Genomic DNA, 25,129 nt, shown 5'->3' with positions numbered 1-25,129 from the left:
ACAAAGGAAATCACTACCGTGAAGGAGGTTTGGAAATGTGATCTTAATTATCATAAAATTTTGTGAACTTTTGCTTCGAATTTCTCCAAGAATTATCAACAGTTTGAGAAGCTATATCAAACACTCGAAAGAGTGTTTCCTCCTATTACCAAACACCTCGAAGTTGGTTAAAAAAACTCGGCTGCGCCTCGTTTTTCCCACCTACTTCTCGGTGTTTGGAAATCGGAGGAAACACTCTTCCTTGTGTTTGATCTATTACATCAATAAAAGTCAAGAAATGTACCTTTTTGTTGTTTTGGTGTTCTTTGTAATAACACGCACGGCATGCATTACACCAGTTGCTGCCAGGACGGTAATCGAGGACGTCTTTTCCACGTTCATCCTGGAAGTTGTAAACCCTGCGTAGTATAGCCATGAGCTTTTTGGAGTGTGTGGTTGACAGGACTGATAAGCACCGCTCGTCGCTTTTATCAAGCTCTCTCTGGTGTTTCAAACATACATTTGCATTTCCTGCCGCCACCCCCGCAATTCGGGCCAAATTAGTAGAAATGGGCCGGGCAGCTCTATAACAGACATCTTTTGACCCTCTGGTTTTCTTTCTAAACCAGCAGTCGTTGGCAGCCAAAGAAAAGACCAACAGAGTGAGAAGAAGCCAACACAGTGATGTAAACATCGCCGGCTTTTCGCGACACTCGCGATAAAACTATAAGTTTCACGCATACGTATGAGCTCGAGACCGGTTTTCTCAATGAATACAACTTTCAAAAACTTTGTACACCCCCTAGTTTTCTTATAAAAAGAGTTTCCTCCTTGAAAACACAAAATTATTGAATATGTTTCCAATTACGGCAATATGTTTTGAGTTTAAATCCCAAAGTTTTATTTCGCGCGAATTTTAGAGGCACTTGAGGTATTTTTGAACCCCGCGTGGCTGGCCGCACGCCAGTGACGTAGCCAAATACGTTTTTCAGCCCTGCTTAAATGTAGAAAAACGAACTCTTTTAAAGCCTATTCTCTGAAGTAGAAAGTGCTTAAGTTCCGAAGAGTTGTGAAAAAAGATAAGCTTAAACTACAATGTAGCTTAGTTACTTGGGTCTATTAAATAAAATAACATGCAGCCAGAAATAAACAATTCTCAGTCTAACCTCAGTGTGTTACATCCAGTGAAGAAAGTATACTCACATAGAAGCACAGACTTGCACATAAAATCCCTCATTTGGTTACACAAACAGTATGATGTCTCACAGGTCTGTATTCAAGTTAAAATGGTGTCAAACATTGTGAAAGTTTGAGACTTCTCTCGGCGAGCACTCGACGGAGATAAACGTGCACGACTTTGGCGCGAATTTTCTTGAAAAGCGACCAGACAGAGTTCCAGAATTCCATGCAGATTACGACTCGTCGCGTAACTTGCCGTGGCTGCCTGTTTATGTTTTATTTGTCCTTGTTTGTGGTCACTGTGTTGCTTCCGAATCTTTGAAACATTATCGGCAGTTAGAAAATGTTGCAGTGCTTTCGTATATTATATTTTTGAGGAGAATTTTGAATATTATCGGTTGTGTCATGTGAATTTTGTTTACTTTTTTCCGGCCATTTTCTCAGCAGTGACTCGAGACGGCTTTCACCTCTAGACTGTCAATCATTTCTGCACTCTGTTTGACATAAATTGACATGTTCTTAGCCAATCAAAATGCAGAAATTGTCGCCTGCATATTATTAAACCTTCACAATAACAATGTATTAAAGTGAAACTTTTCAGTTTTTGGAGTTAATCGAGATTTATATTAAAACAATTAGATTATTCGCTCTGAATTTCTATGCACAATAGTTGATTCGGGCTTCGCTCTCATCAACTATCACGCGATAGAAATATCGAGCTCATAATCTAATTGTTAAATATACGAGGTAAAAGGGTGCATGTTAATAACTGGGACTTGAAGATGTAAATTTGTTATGACCTTCTTAAAAATATCTCTGTGTGACATACCTCAGTTTGTGTTTTCTCTAAGACTTGCTTTTCATGGACGACGTACTGCTTTGGACCAGTGCGCTCCCTCACCACATCTTTCTTGTTGCCTGTGGTAGGAGAAAGGCCTGGGCTTCTCCAAAAATTCTGCGCTACTTTCTTGTGTTCATCCAGTATTGCATCCGAAGGAGTTCATCTCTTTGTCAGTGCCCATAGTGCGTCTTTATTACATAGTGCAGTTGTTTCCTGCCCCACGCTCATGGCGATTCTTCGACGATTTATGTTCAGAGCTTGAGCTAGGCTTTTTCTCATGTTTCCCTGAGAAACATGGGGCCCACACAGCACAGAAAGTCCCACACGTATGGTGGTCCTTGCCCCATCGGAACGTTTGTTTTTGGTCTCCTTTACCATGGAAGATACATCTTGGATGATCGCTTTAGCCAGCCTAACCTCGTCTTGTTGTTCTGGTGAGTTTAGGACTGCTGAACTAGAAACAACTTTCTTCGTGGTTGGGCTGTCCAGTAAAGCTGTAAGCACTCCACTTCAACGTGTCTTCTAGGAGACTCTGGCAATGCTTTTCTTGCCTGATCAAGCGCCCGCTTTTTCGCCATTTGTGACGGGAAGAAAGATTCTGTCGAAGGAACCGTAACGATTTGGGTTGAACAGCTTCCCACTGTTTTTGCTGCCAAGCGCTTCCGCTTTCGTGTTGATAGTACTTTCGCTTTGTTTTTTTTTCATAGTGAGCCTTAACATTGTCTCGGTTTGTTTGTTTTTTCTTCTCGCACCACTTTTTTAGACGCTCGGCTTCCTTGGACGACGGTTCATTTGTATCCATCTTAATTCTTTGTCCCTAAACGAATGTTCAAATAAGTTAAGCAGAAAAATAACATCTTCTTGAAAGCATTCATCAAACAAACAAAGTACCGATGATAAAAGAACGCAAATGGCTAAAAGTACGAATGATGCTTTTTTTAAGGCCGGTCAATGCATGGTTTACGTGCATTAGCCCGTTATTCGGAAGCTGGCGTGCAATGCGTGCAATGAGCAAAGCCAGAAACTAAATTTTAGAGAGACTTACACAGTCATTTGAAAACCATATAATTCGTCCTTTACGCTTTTGATTTTGAGAAAAGATGGTTTATCCATTACTGAGTTTATTTGGGAATACAGTCGGTTGGTTAACTGAAAAAATTAATTGTACCAAGCGCACAAAGTTACTGTGCAAACGAACGCCATCCGCTCAGTTTGGCCATGAATCCATGGTTTAAAGTGGACTGCGCGCACGAAGTTATTTTGTGCTACCAAACCTCGGACAGTTCTAATTACTAGTAGTAATCAAAGATTATAGTGCGTCGACTTAGGCCCTTAGGCACCTAACTGGGTTGCATGTTAAGATTACAGGAACCTTTAAGTATGGTTGCAAAACATTACGTTATTGTCTGGGAACAATTGTTATCAGTCGTGCTATCTTAGAAACGTTTTATGCAACCAGTCCCAAGTGTTTACAGGGCATCCTACCAAGGATGCAGAAGGGGGGGGGGGGGGGGGGGAGTACTGACGTTCCAGTTACTTCTTTATTTTTCCAGTGCAGTTTATTAGTCATACAAGCGTGCATTTTTTGTTTCTTTATTTGTATGTTTAACACAACTCTTATCAAATCAGACCTTGGTGATTACGATTTTAGAAAACTTCTTCAAATTGAATGTGATGAGCTAAATCAAATGTAAAAAAGGTACTGTGACTGTGATTATTAGTCAGAATGCTGGAAATATCAGGTTTGAAATACTTTATTCTCAAGAGAACAGAAAGTCAATTAAATGTGAATAACCTCAATATTGATAAGTTTATTGTTCTGAGTGTCATATGATAGTTTTACCATTTCTAGTTCCAAGGTTTTCTAGAATTTCAACATCTGTCGTAATTGACGGGTTTATATGACATATTTCCATAAGCTTGTTAAAGGGCTCATTGAATACTATTGCACTTGATGGTTTCGAATGATAGAGGGGCTTATTAGCTACAGGTGGTAATTGACCGGGATCACGAACTAATATGATGGATATACCACCAAACACTTCACCAGTTTTGCCTGTTGCTTGTCTGCAACGTTTATCAATCCAACCAAACAGTGTTTGCCCAAGCATAGAGTATTCATCAATGATAATGTACTTGATATCTTTCAAGGTGTTTTGCAATCTGATAAGATTTTGCCCCTGTAAGTCACTTTTCCATTTTGACCCGAAAGGAAGTCTAAGTGGTGAATGAATAGTACGTCCATTTATGTGAAATGAAGCTTTTCCAGTTGTTGCAGTTGCTGCACACTTCTGTTGAAGGAGGTTTCGTAATGCATCAATTAGGTAACTTTTACCTGTACGATTACAGATACATCTTTGACATGTCTTGGTAAAGAATGTGCCAGTTGCTCTACATTTTGAGGCAGATTGATACAGTGCCCCGAATAGCCACGTTGCCCCCCAGGCTTTATGTACACTCGCATAATTGGAAGTGCACGTGCAATTAGCACTTCTTCTACTTTGGTTAAACCCTGAAGTTGAGAAGGTACAACTGATGGTATCATGTCATTTTCCTTTGAAAATGCATACATGATAACATTATCACACCACGTGCCTGGTTGTGACATTTGCTGAATATAGGCGGCCCAGAGATCATTTGAAATACTTTCAATGTACAATTCCGGAAAACTGTTTAAATGCTTAATTCCAGCCATACGAATTTCAAAGTGCAAAGCTGCAATTCCATAGAGTTGATGTGAAACTGACTTAAAAAAACAATCACCAGATCCACCAACATCATGTGGTTATGATCCTATTTGAGCAAGCCTCTCCGTTAAACAATCCCATGGAGACTGATTACTAACAGCAGTGTCAGGAGACATACCTCCCTTTAAAACTAAATGGTTAAGGTGACTGAACACAGTTTTGATAGGTTTTGAGTATGTGTTACTCGTCAAGGTGTTATGTGAGAAATATTGCAGCTAAGAAGCTGAAAATTGGCAAAAAACAAAGTATAGTGATGGAAGATGTTTATTAATGAATAACATTGGTACCTTCAACTGTTTCCATGGCGACGCAGATGATTGAAAACAACCCTAAAATTTCACTTTTATGAGGCTTTCATAAAATCCAGTCACTAGATTTTGTCCTGAACCTGCACACAGCTTTCAATAAATAGTTATTATTGTTTGAAATTAAGATGAACAAATTTTAACAAACGGTTTTGTAAAAATTTAAGAATAAAGCTGCCCACGGAATATTGCTTGTTTCTCAGAATTCCTTTGTTCAACTTCTGTATTAGAGTTCTCATTATTTGAAATGCGGTGAAAATAATAATTCTGCCAAAATGTCATAAAATTCTAATGAGTGGATTTTGGAGAAATTCTCCTTTGTGTACGTCGTCTTGAAAGGTCAAAGAATAGAGCATTCTCACATGCCTTTGTTAGTACGCATGCGCAAGACGAGATAATTTCTCGGAAATTCGGGATGTGTTCATCGGCGAATGGAATCTTTTTTGCTGCCAAAGATACGCTCCACAAAGAGGACACAATACAATGTAAATGAAAATTAACTCTGAATTCCTTTAAAATGACTTAAAATTAAGTGTAATGTCAAAGGGTCTGCAGTTCCACGAACGCAACGAGTTCGACTGTTTGTTGGCGGATTTGCCAAAATGGCGAGAAGCCCTTGTTCTCCTTGTGCTTCAAAAAGTTGCTTCACGTGATGATAGCCGATACCGGAATCTGCAAGCTTTTTAGCAATGGACTTCATTACCCCGCCTTGTGAGGAATCGCTGATTACGCCGTCAAAGGACTTCCAGAGAGCATGACTTTTATCGAGGTAATTCATTTCTTCGATGGCTGAGTTTAGTTCCGTTGTACCGCTTTTGTTGACAATTGTAGAAGGGGATAAGTACAAGGAGGACTTGAAGAGGATTTTATTAAGCGATTTTACATCCTCAAGTGCATCGTGACATTGAAAATCAGTGCCAAAAAGGTGTTTGTAAAGTGATCCCTGATTAATTTTCACGAATGAGCCGTCGCCTTGTTTGAGCGCCTCGTGTTTGTCTTTGATCAAGTTGCGGAACAAGACTAGACTGTCAGCAAAGTGAACATCTAACTCATTCATCTTCTGAAGAAGCTCTGGCGAGTTATCTTGGAGTGCTCTCAGGAGGATATGGGTATCGAAAGAAGCAGAGTTATGGCCAACAAGTACAATTTTGTCACAAGGATTGGAACGCTTTGAATCCTCAAGGAAATCAACAAATAATCGAAGACATTCTAGTAAAGGAATTGTTTGCAAAGGGTTGCCTCCACGATACAGAATCTTCTTCCCACCAACCCATGTTGTTTTGAATTTGTTTACCCGAGAAGCATACGGAGAAATTTCTTTTGTCAGTGTAGTAAATCTAGAAAACGATGCTCCTTGTTTTGTCTCGGCTGCCAATTGAATTATTTCAGCTTGCTTGCCTGCACAGCTTGTTTCAGTGTCAAATATTACAAAACCAAAACCACTAGCACTACGTTCATCGACAGGACAGGTGATGTACTTCTTTGGAGGTCGTTCGCTGAAGGTAGGAACAAATTTTTCGAATTCTTTCAATTCTTGTTGGTTGACAATTGCTTTTTGTAACAGCTCAGGGTCAAGAGTCAGAGCAATGCCACTTGCGTAGCTGATTCCCTCTCGATTTGATTGAGATTTGTTTCTCGATTTCCTTTTCAAATAATTCAGCCTACGTTGTTTCTTGAATTCAATTCTTGACTTCCGTTTTTGTTCGGCCTCTCTCTCATAGTCAATTAGTGCTATTTTTTGTTCAGTAATTTGGCCAGGTTCTATATCAACACAGTGTAAAGTGTCTAGCAGGTATTGTTTACCAAGGTTTGTCTGAGCAACAGCGGCAGCAATTCTTTGATCTGCACTTTCGCTTCCTCCATAAAACCTTATTTTAGGAACTTTAGAACCTACTGTGCTGTGTAAGCTTTCATTACTCTGTGAGGAGGCATTTTCCACAAGTTTGTGAATAACAGTGTCACTCGAGTATACTTGAAACAATTTAGTTAAATTCTCCTTCAGACTTTCTCCCCTCAAATCATTGCCATTAGGGAGATCATTGTGGGTAAAGGTGTCAGGATTTTGAAGCCACTTGCACCAGTTCAATTTGCTTTCCTCACATTTTTTGTGGTCACCAAATGCATGGGGCACAAGAGCAATAAGTGATGTTCTCATTTTTTCTGGATCCCCTTTGTTTTGGTTTAAACAGTAGCTAAAGCATTTCTGAAAATAATCAATAACTTTCTGTGACAGGACAGATTCGCCAGGGGAATTGCTTTTCTCGGACCTGATCTTGTGGAGGTGACTGACAAGTGTTCTTGTTGCATGACTGCTGTCAGACCATTTTTCTACACTGTATGCCACTTCTTCATGAATCTTAGCAATTGTGGAACTGTCATCATCTCCAATGAAAACAGAGTACTTTACACCATGATTAGGAGCATCTTTAAATAGTCTAACTCCTACTTCAGGTTCCATTGATTTTGACGAACCTTTGTGATTTTGTCGGCAGTCATGATGAGCAGGCTCTTTACCTTTTGACCGAGCAGTTTCACAGATACGACATAATTTATTTGCACAAGAGTAGTCAAGGACTTTTTTGGTTTTTGAGCCCATGATTACTCCACTGGTGCCCTGTCAGCGAATCATTAGCCCTCCCACGTTTTAACCATTGCATATCATATGAAATAGAGAGAGGTAACAAGCCGTCCAGGTCAGGGGTCTTCCCATGAGATTTTTCAATATCGATTTCATCTTGCAAAGCCATTCTGCAAGAATTAGCTGCAACCTTTTCAACAGCAAGGCCAATTTCCCTCTCGCGTCGCTTGTATGCGCTTTGATTTATTGTGGGGACATTTAATGTAGTGAAAAAGCTGTTAACGTGTGTATATCCTATACCACTATCAATGGCACCAAGAGCGACTCGTGTGTTTATGTCATAAGCTCCAGGACCTCTTCTGCCAGTGTGGTGCTGTCTGGAAGTAGGAATTTCGTTTGTTTTGCCACATTTATGGCATGCGACAGAAATAAAGCTTGCACATCCTTTCTTTATTTCTGTCACTGCATCAGTAATAGAAAGGGGCCCTAGGAGAAATGGATAGGATCGAAATTTAAGTTATTCACCTATTTCAAAACATTTTTTTAGAAAGTTTGCTTTGGACAATTAAATTACTGTCTAAAGCATGTAAGCACATTTTACCAGATTTGCAGTGCTGGCATGATTTTAAAGATTGTTGAAAAAAACCAAGATCAATAATTCTGTATCCAGACAGTTCTGCGGACTTGTTGTCACTGGCTGAATCAGGAAACTGTTCAAATAAACAAAAGTATATGATCTCTTTGAAGTGTTTATTTACAGTTATTTCAGTTAACGTTGTCGGATTAAAATCAAGCTAAAAGACAAGACCGCAATGTTTTGTGGGATTATTTTTTATGAATAGTGTCATCAAAATCATCCCTGCACGTGCAAGTCATTGTACTGCTAATTACAACCTATTGTTTTCTCCAGGCATGACAGAACTTGATGAATTTATTCATAAAAATCCCACGTAAACTTTCGGTCTTGTCTTTTAGCTTCATGCTTTGAACCGACAACGTTTATTGAAATAGCTGTATACGTAACCCAAGAAGGAATGTAAATAATTTACCAATTTCCCCAGTTTGCACTCACCATTTCTCCACTAGCAGTCTTTGGGTCGTGGCTGTTTTTGCGAAGAATGCGTGCTTCCACCGATGTGTTGTTGTTCTCCTTGTTTTCGGTTGGAGGAAATAAGCGGCGTTTACAAAGTTCAGCCCTGGCTGCTTCGGTCATTGTCTTTCGCTTCGCGGCTTTCTCGGTGCGCGAAAAATAAAATGGGTATTTTTTCTGAGGGGTTTGCTGGCTGTTCTCGTCATTTTTTCCACAATTCGCGGTTCTTCTTGAAAGCAACATCGAAAGCAGGATACTTAGTGGAAGACTGAAAAGAAAATAATTATTGCCGCTCTCCTCTTGGCAACATTTAGTCACGCTATCGTTACGACTCGACTCCGAACTTTTTTGGTGCATTGTAGTTGTGCAAGCTGATTGCAACACATTTTTTTCAAAAGTCAACACAGTTGAACGCAATTTGAGTGACTCCTTTTTCCATTTCGTGGTTTGAGGAGCGCGTTTCAAAAGCCGACAAAAACAGGCAAAAAATTTTTTCGCCGCCATATTTGTCTGTCTGATCAAAACCCGCGCCATCACGCGAATTGCCGCTGACCGCGCACCAAACTGTGTTCAGTCACCTTAAATTCACGATTCTGAAGAAATCTTCTGGTCAAAGCCTGATCATGTGTACTGCAAGTCATTCGGCTTCCGGATGAAGCTCCGTTTTCTGGTTCAACGATGAGTGTCACTGTGTGTGGTACAACAGCATTTGTTTGGCGCAATCGCCACCGAGTATACCGATGGGTCAGATTGCGGGTGCAATGACTCCGTTTAACTGGTACGTGACCACAATGGGTCATTGTGCACAATGGCCATCGAGTACAACGACTCGTCTCATTTGATTGACTCATTTCATTTGTTTTAGAACCAAGATAACTCGTATCATTTGATAGAATATACATCAGGTGTCGCCAAAAACTCCAGGAATCGCCAAAGCTCCAAGAATAGTCAATACTTTCCTGATCAGACTTTGATCTACGAAATATTTAGAAAAGATAAGGCCTAGGATTAATCTACGAAATATTTCAGAAAGAAAAGGATCTTACCTTGTCTTGTACTTTTCGTAGCGACCACGAGGAACGGGATGAAACGCACGCGGGACGTTAAGATGCTATTGTGACATTTTTATAATGAACGGTGAAAGAAAAGTTCTTCGGAGATGCATGACATGACCACACCGAAGAAACGTCTGTGTTTTTTTAAACCATTTTTGCACTTTTTGATATTTATTTTTATATCAATCATATCCGATATACAACCTTTTCTCGATTTCTCGCGCTTAGTAACATGCATGTGCACAGAGGTAGATTCTTAGTACAAAAAGCGGTTTTCTCCACACTGAGCAAGGGTTATATACCCGAAACGTGCGCGCGTGTGGGTGTGTTTTTTCAAAACATTATTAATATCTATTTTTATATCAATCCCATCCGATATACAACCTCTTTTCTCGATCACTCGCGCTTAGGAACATTTACAGCGGTAGGCTGCTGCCGCTGAACATTTAAAGCGGTAGGCACTGGGTACGAAACGCGCTGGGCATGATGGACTGTCATATTCATTATGCTATTGTGACGGTGCGATTTTGCACCGACATATTTTCTCGATTTTTTGCGCTAAGGTAAAACACGCGCGCTGGGCATGATGGACAGTATTGGGACGACTCGATTAGGAAGCGTCTCCTTCGTCGACGCAATGATTTTAATCGTAATAATTACTTCTACAGTTCCCGTTATATGGAGTTTTTGTTTTTTTCTAAACTACTGTTTGTTCAGGGTTGTAGCTAGTGCACATCAAAGTGCCAGTGCACGACATGTGATACGAAAAACGTGCAAAGTTGTTTGTGCCAATGCACGAGAAGTGATATCAAATTCACAACTTGAAATATTTAGCTGTCCTGCAGAATTCACAATATTTTTGTGGTATGGTTTATTCATTCAGTTTTTTGCGGTGTATGTACCAGTCAGCGAAAAAATGATTGAATAATATGTCACTTGCACTTCCCTGAAATAATATTTCAACGTTCGGTGAATTTCGTGCACATTATGATCATGCCCATCGTTACCCTCATGAATCGTTCCATACATTTAATTTGGTCATAACTTTTGTGTTTGTAGTGGCTCTTGAAAGAGCCGTTGTAGCTCTGAAAAGAGCCTTAAGGATTCGCTGTTTATGTTTGAGACGCCAATTTCAGCTTTGCTTCTAGGACATCTATACTGTCAATCATGACCATGACGTCGTTTCATATACTTTGGTAGTCAGCAATAAGCAGTGACAACTCGTCTACGGAAGGAGCAGTTGCAAGATTTCACAGAGTCTCAAGCAGCTGTTTGAGATCGTTCAACAATTCCACGTTCTCCATTCTTTCCTCGCGAATAAAGTTAATCTTAGGGCGCGTTTTTTTATGCACAATTCTGGAATAAGAATGGTTGGTACGGAATGCTAGGAAAAAATTGGGATTGTCTGCATAAAAATCCCCCGTCGGTCCGGTCCGAGTAAACATTGCGTAACAAATATGGCGGCCGACGAAGAGGCTGCCATTAAAGCCGTTATCCGGCGCAGCAATTTTCCCCGTACTTTTGGTACAATGAAATTGGACGCAATGTTTAATTTTGTCCAAAAGTGTAACCTGATTTTTTCTCCGGTAGAGACGTATTTGAATCCGCAGCGCTCATCTCGCCGTCCGCCATCTTGGATTTTCGTTCGCAACGTTCTGTTCATTCTGCCCCTGGGAGCAGACTGGAAGGAATGGCATTCTGTCCATTCCGGAATAGGTATGCGGAATAGAAAAACGCGCGCATTTTACATTCTGTCCATTCTCATTCCAGAATTGTGAATAAAAAAACCGCGCCCTTAGAGTCGTAATCCATCGCACTTCTGCGCTGCTCCAAATACGAACTGTGCCACGCGTTCGTGCCTTTATAAGAAGTGGGCACGAATGGAAGAATGCGTTTGCTCAACACACCGTTCCTTTCGTTCGGAAGAAACGAAGGAACAATCTTGAACCGATCGTTGTAATTGAGAGGAAAATCGATATATACAGCAACAATTTTACAAATAAGTTCCAAAATTCGCTAATTCATTTTTAAATGACAGCTCAAGACCTTTTTGTAAACTTTGAAAAGTGTGCCTGATATGCACGAAAAGAACGATACGGCACGGAAAGAACGATAAGTGGCACGATCTTGATCATTTAGAAAACGTAGTTTTCAGTGAGCACGTGTCAGTAGCATCTTTCGCTCGGCTTGAAGTTCAAGGGGAGCGAAAACAATGAACGAAAGTACTGTGAAAGTGGAGCCTAAAGGCTTAGGCGTTCACTTGAAAAAAAAAAAAAGAAATAAGTAGAGAAAACAAAGGTAAACAAGAAAGAGAAGTGTATTCATTGAATATCTCCAGTTACCTAGACTTGCCACAAGTCGACTGCGAATGCGATGCGAGCGAACAACGAAGTCGCGAAAGCGAACGACGGAGTCGCGAGACTAGCGATGTAAGTCGCGAGTCTGTCTACCAAAACTACTAAAACGGACTTTGAGAAAGTCTACCAGTTGCGTAAATGTCACTGACTTGAGATTAATTTCAACTTCAATGCTGTTAAATATTGCATATTGTAACTTTCAGATAACATATTGCGCAGATATTTTAATATGCGTTTTCCCATCTTGTCTTGAAGTTGGTATACCAAAACTATGTGGACTTTCTTTATCTGATATCCAAGATGTTCCAGGAAAAAAAAAAAACAATGCTTTTGGTGTGGGGCAAGCACCAAATGTGCACTTCTTGATTCTTCTGTCGACCCAGACAAACTTTACGAGATATAGTTATCCGACAAGTAAAGATTTATTTTAATAACTCTTACAACACCTTCGTATATACCCTTGTAACAATATTCTATGAGTGTTATATGTACATGTATGCATGATATTACATGTATTCATTGGGGATGATACTATTTATTTCACCCGGCGCAATTGACCACAAGGATACCCATTTAATTAATTAAAGCTTTAGCATTCGAACGCTTTTAAAGGGGGTGCAGGGGATGGAATTTTAACTAGCCAATCTTCAAAAGTTCACATGCCTGAAGGAGAGGGAAAAAAGGTTTTGAGGTTTCGAATCGATCGCCGTGTACACTGTAGGCAACAGTTAGTTCAGTAGGCTTCAAAGAGCAATAAATGTTAAAACGTTTCTGCATTTAACTGAATATTAAATTGTAACGTCGATCAATGATTTTAAAGTTTGCTTAATATTTATGCTTTCAGTTTCAGCTTCACTGATTACCTAAATCTTCCTCCACCGGCTCCACGTGCTTTGTACCGCCACCGCCGTTCTGATCGTCCATTGCCTTACAAAAATATGTCACAAATTCGCAATTAAAACCTTCTTTCCAATATTTAATTTCATGAAAGCGCTGGATATTATGTGCTGTTCGATGGTCTTGTGCTTCGTTTCGCTGCTGTATCTATTAACAGTTTGTATGTAGTTTAAATGTATAGTACTAACCTTTGGCCTTGACTATTTCAATCCCGGATTCTGAGGTAGTAATGAAACGAACTCAACTGAGTCCTAAATATCTAGTCGATTAAACGCAATTTACTTCACCTGTAAACAGGCACGAAGTACCAAACCTCTTCTTCAGTTGCAATCTTCACCGAATTGGAGGGAATATTTTAGACGCCGAAAGCAATTGGCGCTCCCCGTACTCGCCACTTGGCGCATCAAAACGTTTTTGCGAAGTTCTCTGGTTCAGCCGCTCAAGATGGACTACATGGAAATCTTTGGTAGAATCAATCGTATTCGAGATGACCGTCTCGACTATATCAAAACCCTCAAAGAACACGGCTGAACCAGAGAACTTCGCAAAAGCGATTTGGTCTCGGAGACCAACTGGTGGACATCTTGAGAAACAGTCCAATCTTCGATAAAGAAACTTACTCCATACGATTCAAATGTACTGTAAGTTCAGGACGGAGGTTATAGCAATGGTTGACAACCTCGACGTGCTCGAGGAACACCTCAAAAGGAAACTCAACGTTTAAAAAGGTTCTTTTTGGAGCCATTTTATTTCAAAACGGCTCTTTTCAGAGCCACCACATAAAACAAAAGCCTTGACCTACATTGACATTTTTGGCATCGCCGTTAAAAATTTTATATTTTTCTGTTCCGAATTTCACCGACTTCGGCGACTTGCAGCTCTTCAAGGCCAGAATACCCTAAATATCTCATTTCATTTGAAAATATGTATTCTTAAGGCAAATGTTAGATAAAGTATGTTCAAGCCCCGACTGTGTGATCCAACATTTTCGTTGAACATGGTGCTGGAATACTGGGATTACTGGTATGTTTAACGGGTTCTCGCCTTTGCATTTAAATGGTTTCATTACGTAAGCTTGATCCAAACCTGTCTGATCATTTTGCTACTCCGGCCAACAAGACTGACATGTCACATGAGCGGGAAAAAGGGACCACGTGGACGTCATAAATCAGCGGTTTTACTCAAGACGTGTTTATGGGCTCCCTTTGTGTTATTTTTCGGTCGGCAAAATAGGGTGAAGGGACCAAAAAACAGTAAGTACAATGTAGATTATGTATTTTTATTTTTTATTATTATATCTCCGCAGGAAATATTATTTTTAAAATGTTTCGGCTTTACGCCACGCCAACGATTGGACTCGCCAAAAAGCTGCGCGAAATAAGCCAGAAGTTGGCGTAAATCGTCTGGCGCGACGCCGAAGTTCTTCGGCGTAACATACATGTTTTCCAGTATGGTTTGACAGCAGACAGAAGGCTGAGAAGCCCAACAAAGGCAGAAATACATCTTTACCTTGCAAACTGTACACGCTGCAGGGTCTGTGACGTAAGACGCGTGATCCGGGAAACTGCTTCGAACGTCATCATTACCTAATGATCCCTTGCGGGCGAGCACTATTGCTACGTCATCAATACCCGATTACTCCTTGCGCCCTCAGATCAACCAAGTCGAGATTCTTTCTGGCATGTAAGCACTGCGTTTCCTCTCTGTAAGTACTTATACGACTAGTAATAGTTGACACTACAGCTGCCCCCGCTGTGAAAAAGCTTTAAAAAGTTGGAAAACTGTGCGGAGGAGTTGTCTCAATGGTTTTTGTATTGTTGTAAAGTAGTTGTTAAAAGTGACTAGAGTTCTTTTTAAATGATGCGGTTGAGGATCTGTGGTCATTGATCTGGACTACTCAGATTATTGTACATCAAAGGATGCGGCGATTACACTTTGAGCAATGATCCTTATTACCAGCTCTTTGGATTCACTGTAATTTGAGTGATGTCGAATCACTCAATATCACACGTTCAGCAAACCTAACTCCAACCAGCTCTTGGAACACACGAACCGATCGCTCAAAGTTTTTATCGACCTGTTACAAAATCCGATCGCTCAAAGTTTTTCTCGTTGTATCAGTAATGTTACTTATCACAAGCCAAGAAAACGTAAACCGTTACAAAGGTAACGTAAGCAGCTTGAAGTCGCTTGACGTGTGACAGAAGCCAAAACACGCGTAGGGATTTTTCATTTACTGCTAACCCTGTCATTGTGACGTCACAATTATTACCCACTAAATACTTGCGGGCGTTCTGTAATGAAACGTCACCATTACCCAACGATTCCATGCGGGCGTTAGTGATGAAACGTCATCATTACCCAACGATTCCATGCGGGCGTTCAGTGATAAAACGTCTTCATTACCCAACGATTCCATGCGGGCGTTCAGTGATGAAACGTCATCATTACAAAACGATTCCATGCGGCCCCTGTTTGAGCAAATCGAGATTTTATCTGGTATAGAAACTGTATATTCTGACTGTAAGTACATTCTGTATATATACGCGCAACCTTCAATGATGACCCTGCGGGGGCAATAAGACCACTACAATGCCTCCTCGAGGCCAAAGCCCTCCCGTGCGGGGGCAATAAAACCTGAGATTTGCCATTCTCGACCTCACTCCAAAAACTGGTACAAGTATGGGATTGTGGGATCATTTGGGCAGACGAATGGACATCCGGCCGACGAATAAGTACATTTTTCGGCATTTTCTCGGGATAGCGTAGTTCTTGTTAAAAAGTTTTATCTAAAAGAGTATTTCCTATAGAACTGACTGCGGAGAAATGTACTCATTCATCAACTATTCAAACGAAACCATAATCAGTCACTCGTACCAGTCTCTGGAGTGTAGATAGCGAAGCAAACACAAACCCTAATACAAGTGTACAGAGATGTAAATGCACTCATCGGCAAGCAATAATTGTAATTGTACCAAGACCATTTTCTGTTCTTAAAAGTGTTGTTGTGCTTGCATTAATGCGCTTTTGCTTGCGTCAATAGTGAAAATCAAGCTAAACGATACAAGCGAAAAATACAGTAAGCAGATAATTATGTGTTTTGGTTTTTAGTAATACTTGAAAAACGTACGATGTTTACCCTAAGCAGAATTCGAGGAGATTAATTAAAGGGGAAGTGTCGTGGGATTTTTGACCTCTTTTGTTAAAATGGTGAAATAAGACTTTCACTTAGTGTTCGCAGGCGGTTGCGCAAAACTCTTCTAAGAAAAAGGCACGGTAATCGGCCAAAAACCCGTCAAAAACGGTAACACGGTTGGCACTAAACTTAACCAAAATAATTCCCCCAAAAAACGTCTCAACCTAAAAACATGACGCTTGTGCGACAAAGTACGCGTAACTGACTTCCTTACGAAACTCAAAAATGCTTACGACAATTCAAATCAGTTTATGTGTGTGCGTGCTCTATCTGCCCGCACGCCAGTTCGTGTTCTGTCTTCTTAACACTTGGCTACAAAACATTTTGGGTTTTGAAATGACATCAAATTCGCGTGTTTAAGGGAATTCAAGTTGTTTCCTTCAACTAACAAGCCAGAGCCGGGATTTTGTTTTTTAAAAGGAACTAGCAAACGCTTCAGGGTGTCCAATCTTGGTTTCCCAGGCCAGTTAGTCAAAGCAAGATTATTTAACAATTAGCATACCTCAGTGACCGACTATCGCGTAACGCGCTATCTGATTGGCTACACAGGTGCCGTCTATCGATCGATAGACGGCAGTTTGTTAGAGCGCGCGCGATTTAGCATGCATCATTGCACAAATGTATCAAAATTTATGAAATAAAAAGATTTTTTGCTTAGATCGATCACTGAGGTATGCTAAAACAATTAGACAGCTCGCTATTGGTTTCTATCGCCTTTGATAGTTGGCTCGGGGGTTCGCCCCTCGCCAACTATCAGCCGATAGAAACCTCGAGCTCGCCCACTAACTGTTAATTATTCCACGAGTGCGCGTTGGATATGAGATGATAGATAGCCGACGAGGCGAGTAGCGCCGAGTTGGCTATAATCATCTCATATCTAACAAGCGTGAGTGGAATAATTGTTTTATTAAAAACGATCAAGAAATACTGCTAGATATTGCCGATTTCGCTTTGCAAGAACAGTCAGAAGATAATTCAATGGTCTCTATTTATAGGGCATGGTATAATGGCTCATATACCATGGGGGCTAAGCCAATCAAATCCCTGGAATTGCATTATACAATGATCCAGTTTTTAATAATTAAGCTTATCTCCTTTGAATCGTGTTAATAAGTAAGCAATAAAGTACATTCACTAGTTCAAGCTTTTTGACTTCTTTATCTGTGTAAAATCGCTGATTTCGCTCCCAGCCACATTAAAGCACAGAGTCAAGAAAAAACAAGATGAACGTGATATCTAGCTACGATATTTGTCCTGGTTCCTGGAAAGCTTGTTAAATTATCCCCTGATTAGTGGTTGGTTCACGATTAAATTGCTTATTCCCAGACGGGGACTGCAGAGGGGGAGGGGCTGGAGGGACCTTAGCCCCCCCCCCCCCCCATACATTTTGGAAGTAAAAAAACTTTTATTTTCTTTTACTTAATCATATCCATCACAAAACCGACAATCTAAGTCAGTTTGTCGTTAGTTTTGCTGTTGAACAGACGACTAGAATCCAACCGTGAAATAATGGAATTTCAGCTATTGTTTCCCATTCTATTGGTTCTTGGATCGGTGTTACACGAAGATAAAGTTTCATCACTGAATAAGTTGGAGGGAATTTTTGCATAAAGGCATTCATTTATGAAAGCTACTATATGAAACGAAGAATTATGTACAGCTACAGTCAATCTGGATCATGCAATCCCGCTGTCATAACAAACAAAGAACTGAGCAGATATGATTTACGGAAACATGAACAACGAAACTGGGTCTTCACAAGTTGCTGCCTTTCAGAAGCAAACAAGTCACAAATTTCTGCCTCATTAGCCTGTTGTGTGGGTCAAATGTATGGGACAGACTGAAGCATTGACTCCTTACGTCAAAAGAAAAGAAAACATATTTTAGTTGATACATCAGTGTTGACAGTTTTTGATGCATTTCTAGCCATTTCAGATGAATAGTTTCAATCATGGGATAAGAAGGAGTTCAGATTTATCCCTTGATGAACCTTTGTGTCAACTATCCCTCGACTGAACTCAGAATAAACCGATCAGACCGGTTACTGAACTAGCATACGAACGCGCGGGGAAATGACAAATGCGAAAGAAAAGACGATTGTGACACACTTGTACGAATAATTCAGGTTCAACTACGGTACTTGTTTTAAACGCCCTGGCTAAATTTTAATCATGAATTTTAATGATAATCATTTAAGTGAAATACTTTTTACTCAATTGTAAGACTATGACTTATCTTGCTTTTTTAACAGAAAATGCAAAGAAGTCTTAAAAGTACAAAAGTAAGAAGTTAATAGAAACTAAAGAAAACATTGGGCTATGACCTATTTCTCCCTTGAAAAATGAGTCGAAATACCTTCTAATTGTTTTTTCTCCTTGCTCTTTTCTGCCGTAAAAGAACTGACAACACTTTCCATCTCGTTTTAGTTAGCAAACTTTTCTCTCTTCGCAAAAAGACTTTTGTAGCGAGTGAATGTTTTGCAACTGAAATGAGTGAAATCTTCCCTCTAGTCCAGTCATCTTGTGGTTTGAATTCAAACTAATTGCAACAGAATTTCTGTCACTGCCAAATAATAGATAGTGGTCAACTAACTAACATACTAAAAGTTCCCCAAAATTCGTGTGGTGGAACATGCTTAGATTGAGCATTATAATATTTAGAGCCTGTACCACAGGGTACCCACTTCGCCGAAAGATATTTTTTATTAATAATTCAACTTTAATTACAAGAAAGGCTAAAATATTGTTACTAGCTAACACAAATGTGTTTTTCTAACACTTCCATAACCCGTTTGATGAATTTGATAAAGAGTGTGCAACATTTTAAGCATCTATTGATGTTTGGCATAATAGCCACAGGGTTTGGTTCATAATTCAACAGATCAAAAAAAAAATCCATAATGTGTATCATTTTCTTGGCTTATCTGGAAACCTTTACATAATTATCTAGTTAAACTGATCAAACTTGATGTTTTGGGGGATTCCGATGGGAATGAAATTGGGAGGGGGGGGGCTAATCTTCCCGTTTGTCGCATATTCAGGAGGGGTATTGATGTGATTTTCATTCATCGTTTTCGCTTAGGTCTGGTGGGGCGGAATTCGTGCAACTCTGTCCTCCACAGGTACCACATGCAGCCAAGCAATCCAGTCCATTTTTTCTGCATGAACATCTCTGGGAGCCACAGCCAGATTTACAGTTGCACCTAATAATCTCTAACAAAAACGCGTGAGCTGCTGGTAGGTCAGTTCTTACGGGTGCGAGACTTCCATCTACTAGTTTCCAACCCCAGTCTTGTGGCCGGAGCGCAACACCTCTCCACTGCTGTACCTGGTGGTAAACCCTGAGGCTGTGGTAGATCGCCGCTGCAGAAGTCGGAAGGAGACATTCGGGCTGTGCAAATGAAGTCCCTGTTGTGATCTTCTGGCAGAATCTCGAATATCGTGACGAATCCAGACTTTCGTCAGACCGGCCGTTGTATAGACAAACAAGGGCTTTCTCTCCAGCTGCAATTACATCACTCTTTGTGGCATCTTCATTATTAAAAAGCTCAGCTTGCTCCTGAAATTCTGCATCCTTCATAATCTTCTTAAGAGCCAAACCTTTGCCAATCCCATGTATTCCTGATGTAGTGTCACATCCTAGAACTGCGTGAACAAAAAGAATATTAGCGCAAGTTTCTGGCCCCAGTACAGCCTTGGTTTTCTTGATGTCCCAAATCTTTCGCGTCGTTGACCTTTGCTTTGGCCGAGGAATGAAAAACAGATCACGAGCGCTTGTATCAGCATGATGACAGAGCAAAACTAGAAGGTCTGTGTCATCTCCTACAAGGACTGTTGTGATTGACTTGGCGGACTGAACGGCTGTTTGGACTATCATCAGGTCTGCGTCTCCTGGGGCGTGGATAATATTACATCCTGAAAGTTGCAGTTTCTCCCCAAGTAGTTTTATGAGCCATTGCTTGTTGGCGGTATTACTTGAGAACACATCCTTCTTCAGCTTCAAAACCATGTCGCTATCAAAGTTCACTGATGGACCAGGGACACCGGATCTTCTTTGATGCGCGCAGTCCTTTGTGGAAGGCCCCTCTTCATATCCATCAAATACTACCGTAGCCTGGTTGTACCTTTGGGTCACATGTTGTACATAGAGTGAGATAATTTCCGCGTAGGTAAGGCCCCGTGGCCAGGAAATGCGATGGAGGAGAGCGCCGCCATCAAGAACATAGTGAACCTTTCCTGTAGGCTTGGTTGTTTGCTCATTCTTCGTTTGAGTCCAGATAGCTTCAGCCAGGACGGGCTTATTAGCCTTACGTGGAAGGAGCGAGGAATCAAATAGTGCTGGTGGATAACTGCACATCTCAAACTTAAAGAACTATTGGGGATTGTCATACTGTCCTCCAGTTGCTACAAAACTCAATCTCTGAACCAACAACTGTGGATCCACCTGGATGTTTCCTTCACTTAACCTCACAGCCGTCTTGCACGCAAGTGTAACTGCTTGGTCTTTCTTACGAAATGAGTAGTCATGCGCATTTTTGCCAACCATAGAACTTAACACCATGTCTCCCACTACCTTGCACTTATCGACATTGACTTCCTCATCAGCAAGGACACCTGTCGCAATGCAGCGCAGAGCATGATCCTGGGAAAAGGGATCCCTCTGGGAAAGGTAGTCAACTAGATCAAGGGTGTCATTATAATCTCGCAGCTTTCTTGCTTCTGTGCCGCCCTTATGCTGTTCATTAGTTTGATACCTGTAATTAGAAAAGTGAGAATATCAGTCTGATTTGTACTGATTGTGGTAACATAAATACAAATATAATACTATAAACAAGGTGAATACCTAACACCAGTAAGGGTCTGCATGGCGTCGTTGACTTCTGCACAAGCAGGCATTGACATTAACCAAACAAGCCGCTGCGTCTCTGACAATCCTTTACCTCGAGTTAAACCACCCCTTGTCTTGACACTGCGCATTAGAACTTGTTCAATCATCAAATCAGTGGAAAGCCCCGCCCAAAAGCGATCACTTCTCCGTGCGCAATGAAGTCCATTCTGAAAGTTCTTGTAAATGTTTGGGTGAGTGTTTTGAAGCTCATTCATCATTTGTAGGTAGATATAGGCCGATTTAGCATAAAGTCGGTGACCAGCAGCGGCAAAATAAGGAAGCATGTCGTAAACCGATTGGAGGTGCAGACTCCAATTTCCAGTGCGTTCGACTTTTATGAACCTGCGCAGTATATCTACCATCTCCATATATACAGTCCATAGAACAGCAGTCCGTTGGTTCTTCATTGAACTTTGCACGTGCTTAAGCCTTTCTGAGATTCTTTGGACCACTTCTGCAGAACAAACTTCCTCTACTGTGAATTTACCTTCTTCAAGTCGTCTTAGCATGGTTCTCGCCACCTTAATATCTTCTTAAACATTTTCGTTTCTGGATTCCGCTTGGACGTCACCAAGTTGCATCTGTGAAAGAATGTCGTTTTGCGGGATACTGCTGCTGATGTGACTAGTTGGCTCCCAGGCTTTACTAGCAGTCCCTGTGGGATCAGTACACGACGCCAGGGCGGTACGTGCAGTCTCTGTGGGGTTCGCATGTGAGACCAGAGCACTAGGATCAGACTCTGCAGGGTCAGCATGCGACACCAGGGTGGTACGTGCGGTCTCTGTGGGGTCCTCATGCGAGGCCAGGGCACTAGGATCAGACTCTGCAGGGTCAGCATGCGACACCAGGGCGGTACGTGCAGTCTCTGCGACACGTTCGACGACAGTGTATGGTTCCTTAAAAGAACATTAACCAGACGAATATCAGATACACCCTGTTTTTGCAAAAAGTGCCAACCTACTCCGGGACAGCAAATTACTAAGCAGTGTTGTATAATCAACCAATTATTTCTTTCTGTGTTACTAAAGGATCTCATATTGAATGACTCAATAAAACTAGGTCTATCTGTTTATATACTATACCTGAACGATAGTAGCAGACTGCGACACAAGTCCTACGTGAGTGCATGGTTCCTGGGTAGTACTGCAGGCTGGACTAACTTCTTCGCTTTCGGCAGAGCCCGGATCCTTTGTGCTTTTTCCCTGAAGAGGTACATTGAAGGTTTTGGAAGCAAGCATTGCGTTAAGTGCACCGTCGACAAGAAAATGGCCCCTGCTTGCCCTTGAAACTGTTTTCCCACTTAGCATGTGCATAACAGCGTTCTTTGCGTAGACCAGCTCAAGAAGCTCTTGCAGGCCGGAACCCGCCATCAGATGCCCGATGCATCCGAGGAAACTCATCTCTATATGGAACCCACTAAGTCTCAGCACAATCGACTTAAGATGGCTTCCACTAGGCTCATTCAGGATGATGTTAAGTGCCTTCCACCATAGCGGCTGGTCAAATGTTAGGATTGGAGTGAACCCATACTGCTTGGCTTGTTTGCTGACAAACAACAGAGTAGAATAAACACAGGTCATATCTGTAGGATCAAGATCGATCATAGGAAGAAACAAAACTGATGATTTGCCAGGGTATTGACCCTCACAAACTCTTTGCATTGTCCCAGACCATCCAGGTCGTGGAGAATGGAAAAGTGGCAAGCTTATCTTACAAAGGAGGTCGAGGTTAGCCTTTGCGTCCGCTACCTTAAGATCGTTGAGCTCTTTATATAGCAGCTGTACAGTGTCAGCCCTTGGCCCTTTGTACGTACAGATATCTATGTGTCCCGCAACGACTTTTTCGTCTACCGTTACTTGTTGTCTCGGAACTATTCTCCTACACTGAATGCCAGGAGTCATAGTGGCGATTATGCCCATGCCATGAAAGGTTACGGACCCGTCCAGTGTTCGGGTATTATGATCTACATTGTCCGCGACGTACTGATCAAAGGTGTCTGGTGTATAACCGGGAATATCTGTTCCTTGATTTACTGCCGCGCTTCGCTCATACTTCTGGACAACCGTGTATGGTGAGCAAAATCCATGTGAGCTGAGGGAGTCTATCAAAAACTTTGACGCAAAATGGTGGTGCATCTGTATGCCTAATCCGAGCTGGAGAGGAGCTATGACAGCTTTAGGCCTTGCAGCCTGGATGATGGCTTGTCCGATTGATGCAAGCTTTAAACTGGTATCCTTGCCTACAAAGATATTTTCCAGGAATATCTGAAGTAATTTAGGGATGAATTCTCAAGCCTGATCAACAGAGGACATTTCTCCACTACACGGGTAAGTTGTGTTTGAAGCATTTAAGTTCTTTGTCACTCGTGATAAGTTTGACCGCTGTCTTCACTATCCTGGCTTTCTCTACCTCGAAGTCGTCTACCTTTGGCTGTTTATAGAACTCGCTTATTATTGATTCGGCTGTGCTATGGAAGGTTACGACGTTTTGATTATTCACAGTTATCGTCACTATTTTCTCGCCAAAGTGTTCCTGTAACTTTTCCTTCATGTACACAGCACTGTAGGGGGGTTCCCCAGTTCCCTCGAGATACTCTTGCATCTTGCCAACGAGATCAGGTATTGTAATTTGTTCTTCGTCGTTTTCTACAAGAAACTCTGTTACTTTTAAGAATGCTTTAGATTTAACTGTGTCCATAGGACGTCCCTTTGCACGCTTTGAATCAGTATCATTCCCATGCTTCTTCGGAATCTGTTTTCCCGTCCGAAAGTTGACACTGCACGCTTGGTGGTACACAGCGTCAGCAGCATGTAGATCTTGTGCAAACTCTAATCTCCCCTGGACCGTTTCCGCCCATTCATCGTTCCTCACTTTGCAGGCTTCTTGTATTTTATCCTGGAAGTCTTTTGTACGCACCGGGATAACCTCGTAGCCTCGTTTTCGGCCCTCGTACTTTGCGGGTTGGCCACAGAAAAAACAGTGTTCCTTAAAAACAAACCTAGATGTGGTGGACCGGCGAGCGATAGTTTTCCTTAGTTCTGATCAACATTACGGCTTCCTGTTCTTTTGGACCTGATGAAATCAAGACGGCATTTCTTATGTACGCATTGGCCAGTTTTCACCTGGATTGTACATTGGTCGAGTGTCTGGCTTATGCCATTAATGTTTCTGCAACCCTTTTCCGTCACCTCGGGCCAACAGAAACTTTTCTTTGCTAAATGGCAGAATTTTGCACATTTTTGTTGATTGTATATATAAGATCGTTTTCTGTAAAGTTCCTGTATCTTAATTTATGGAGAACCTGTAAACTTTGTTGTTTTGTGAGTTGTAAACTTAACATTATAATACTATGTAATATTTCTGTTATATTACTATGTAATATTTTGTTGACAATGCAATATTACTATCAATAGCTTTATGTTAGTATTGTAATATGTATTATTGCACATATCCTTTGAAAAGAAAAAAAAAATAAAGATGATTAAAAAAAACCCTTTTCCGTCAAAGTGACCGTGAGGTCTCCATTGTCTACGGACTCGCTGCAAAAGCAGCAATCCATGATACAGTGTAGTTGCGTACGTCTTCGTAGAAAAAATTCCTTTGGAAGAAATAATATTTACATTTCAATAACTAATTCTGTTTGTAAATTATTAAACGTAAGGGTATTGTATGGTTCCAGAAATATCCATACCCCCCCCTCCCCTTACGGAAGGTTTTTCACTTTAGACACCCGTTCCCCAAGGAAATTCCAACTTCTCTTTTTCACCTTTTTTAATTCCATATTTTCGTAATTATCACTACAGAAAAACATTTGCGAATTTACCGCGAAGAAACTGCTATGAACCAGTTGTGCATCGAATACACGATGCTGGTTTTTAATTTATCAAGTAGTATGAGGACTTTGAAAACCCAGTCGAAAGCTGGCTGCATGCACAAAAAAGCCACTCTAGCTGCTAGCTGGATGATTTGTTGACAGTTTTGGTTCATCAAAACTTCAAGATTAATTAGTCCGTAGTTC

The 25,129-nt window shown here is 41.0% G+C and overlaps 1 protein-coding gene across 1 annotated transcript; it reads right to left on the bottom strand.

Moving 5' to 3' along the window:
• Positions 1–8,674: 8,674 nt before the first annotated feature.
• On the bottom strand, positions 8,675–9,270 carry LOC146476876 (uncharacterized). Its single transcript, XM_085113842.1, has one exon. It carries the CDS (start codon positions 9,251–9,253, stop codon positions 8,675–8,677), a length of 579 nt encoding a protein of 192 aa, XP_084969968.1. The 5' UTR covers positions 9,254–9,270.
• Positions 9,271–25,129: the final 15,859 nt, after the last annotated feature.

Source organism: Pavona decussata, unplaced genomic scaffold (assembly GCF_977016875.1).
Source record: "Pavona decussata unplaced genomic scaffold, jaPavDecu1.1 SCAFFOLD_72, whole genome shotgun sequence".
NCBI classification, from domain to species: Eukaryota; Metazoa; Cnidaria; class Anthozoa; order Scleractinia; family Agariciidae; genus Pavona; species Pavona decussata.
This window is presented reverse-complemented; position numbering and strand designations above follow the sequence as displayed.

Coding starts and splice junctions, on each gene's coding strand:
- LOC146476876 (XM_085113842.1), bottom strand. CDS start 9,253: ATGGCGCGGGTTTTGATCAGACAGACAAATATGGCGGCGAAAAAATTT.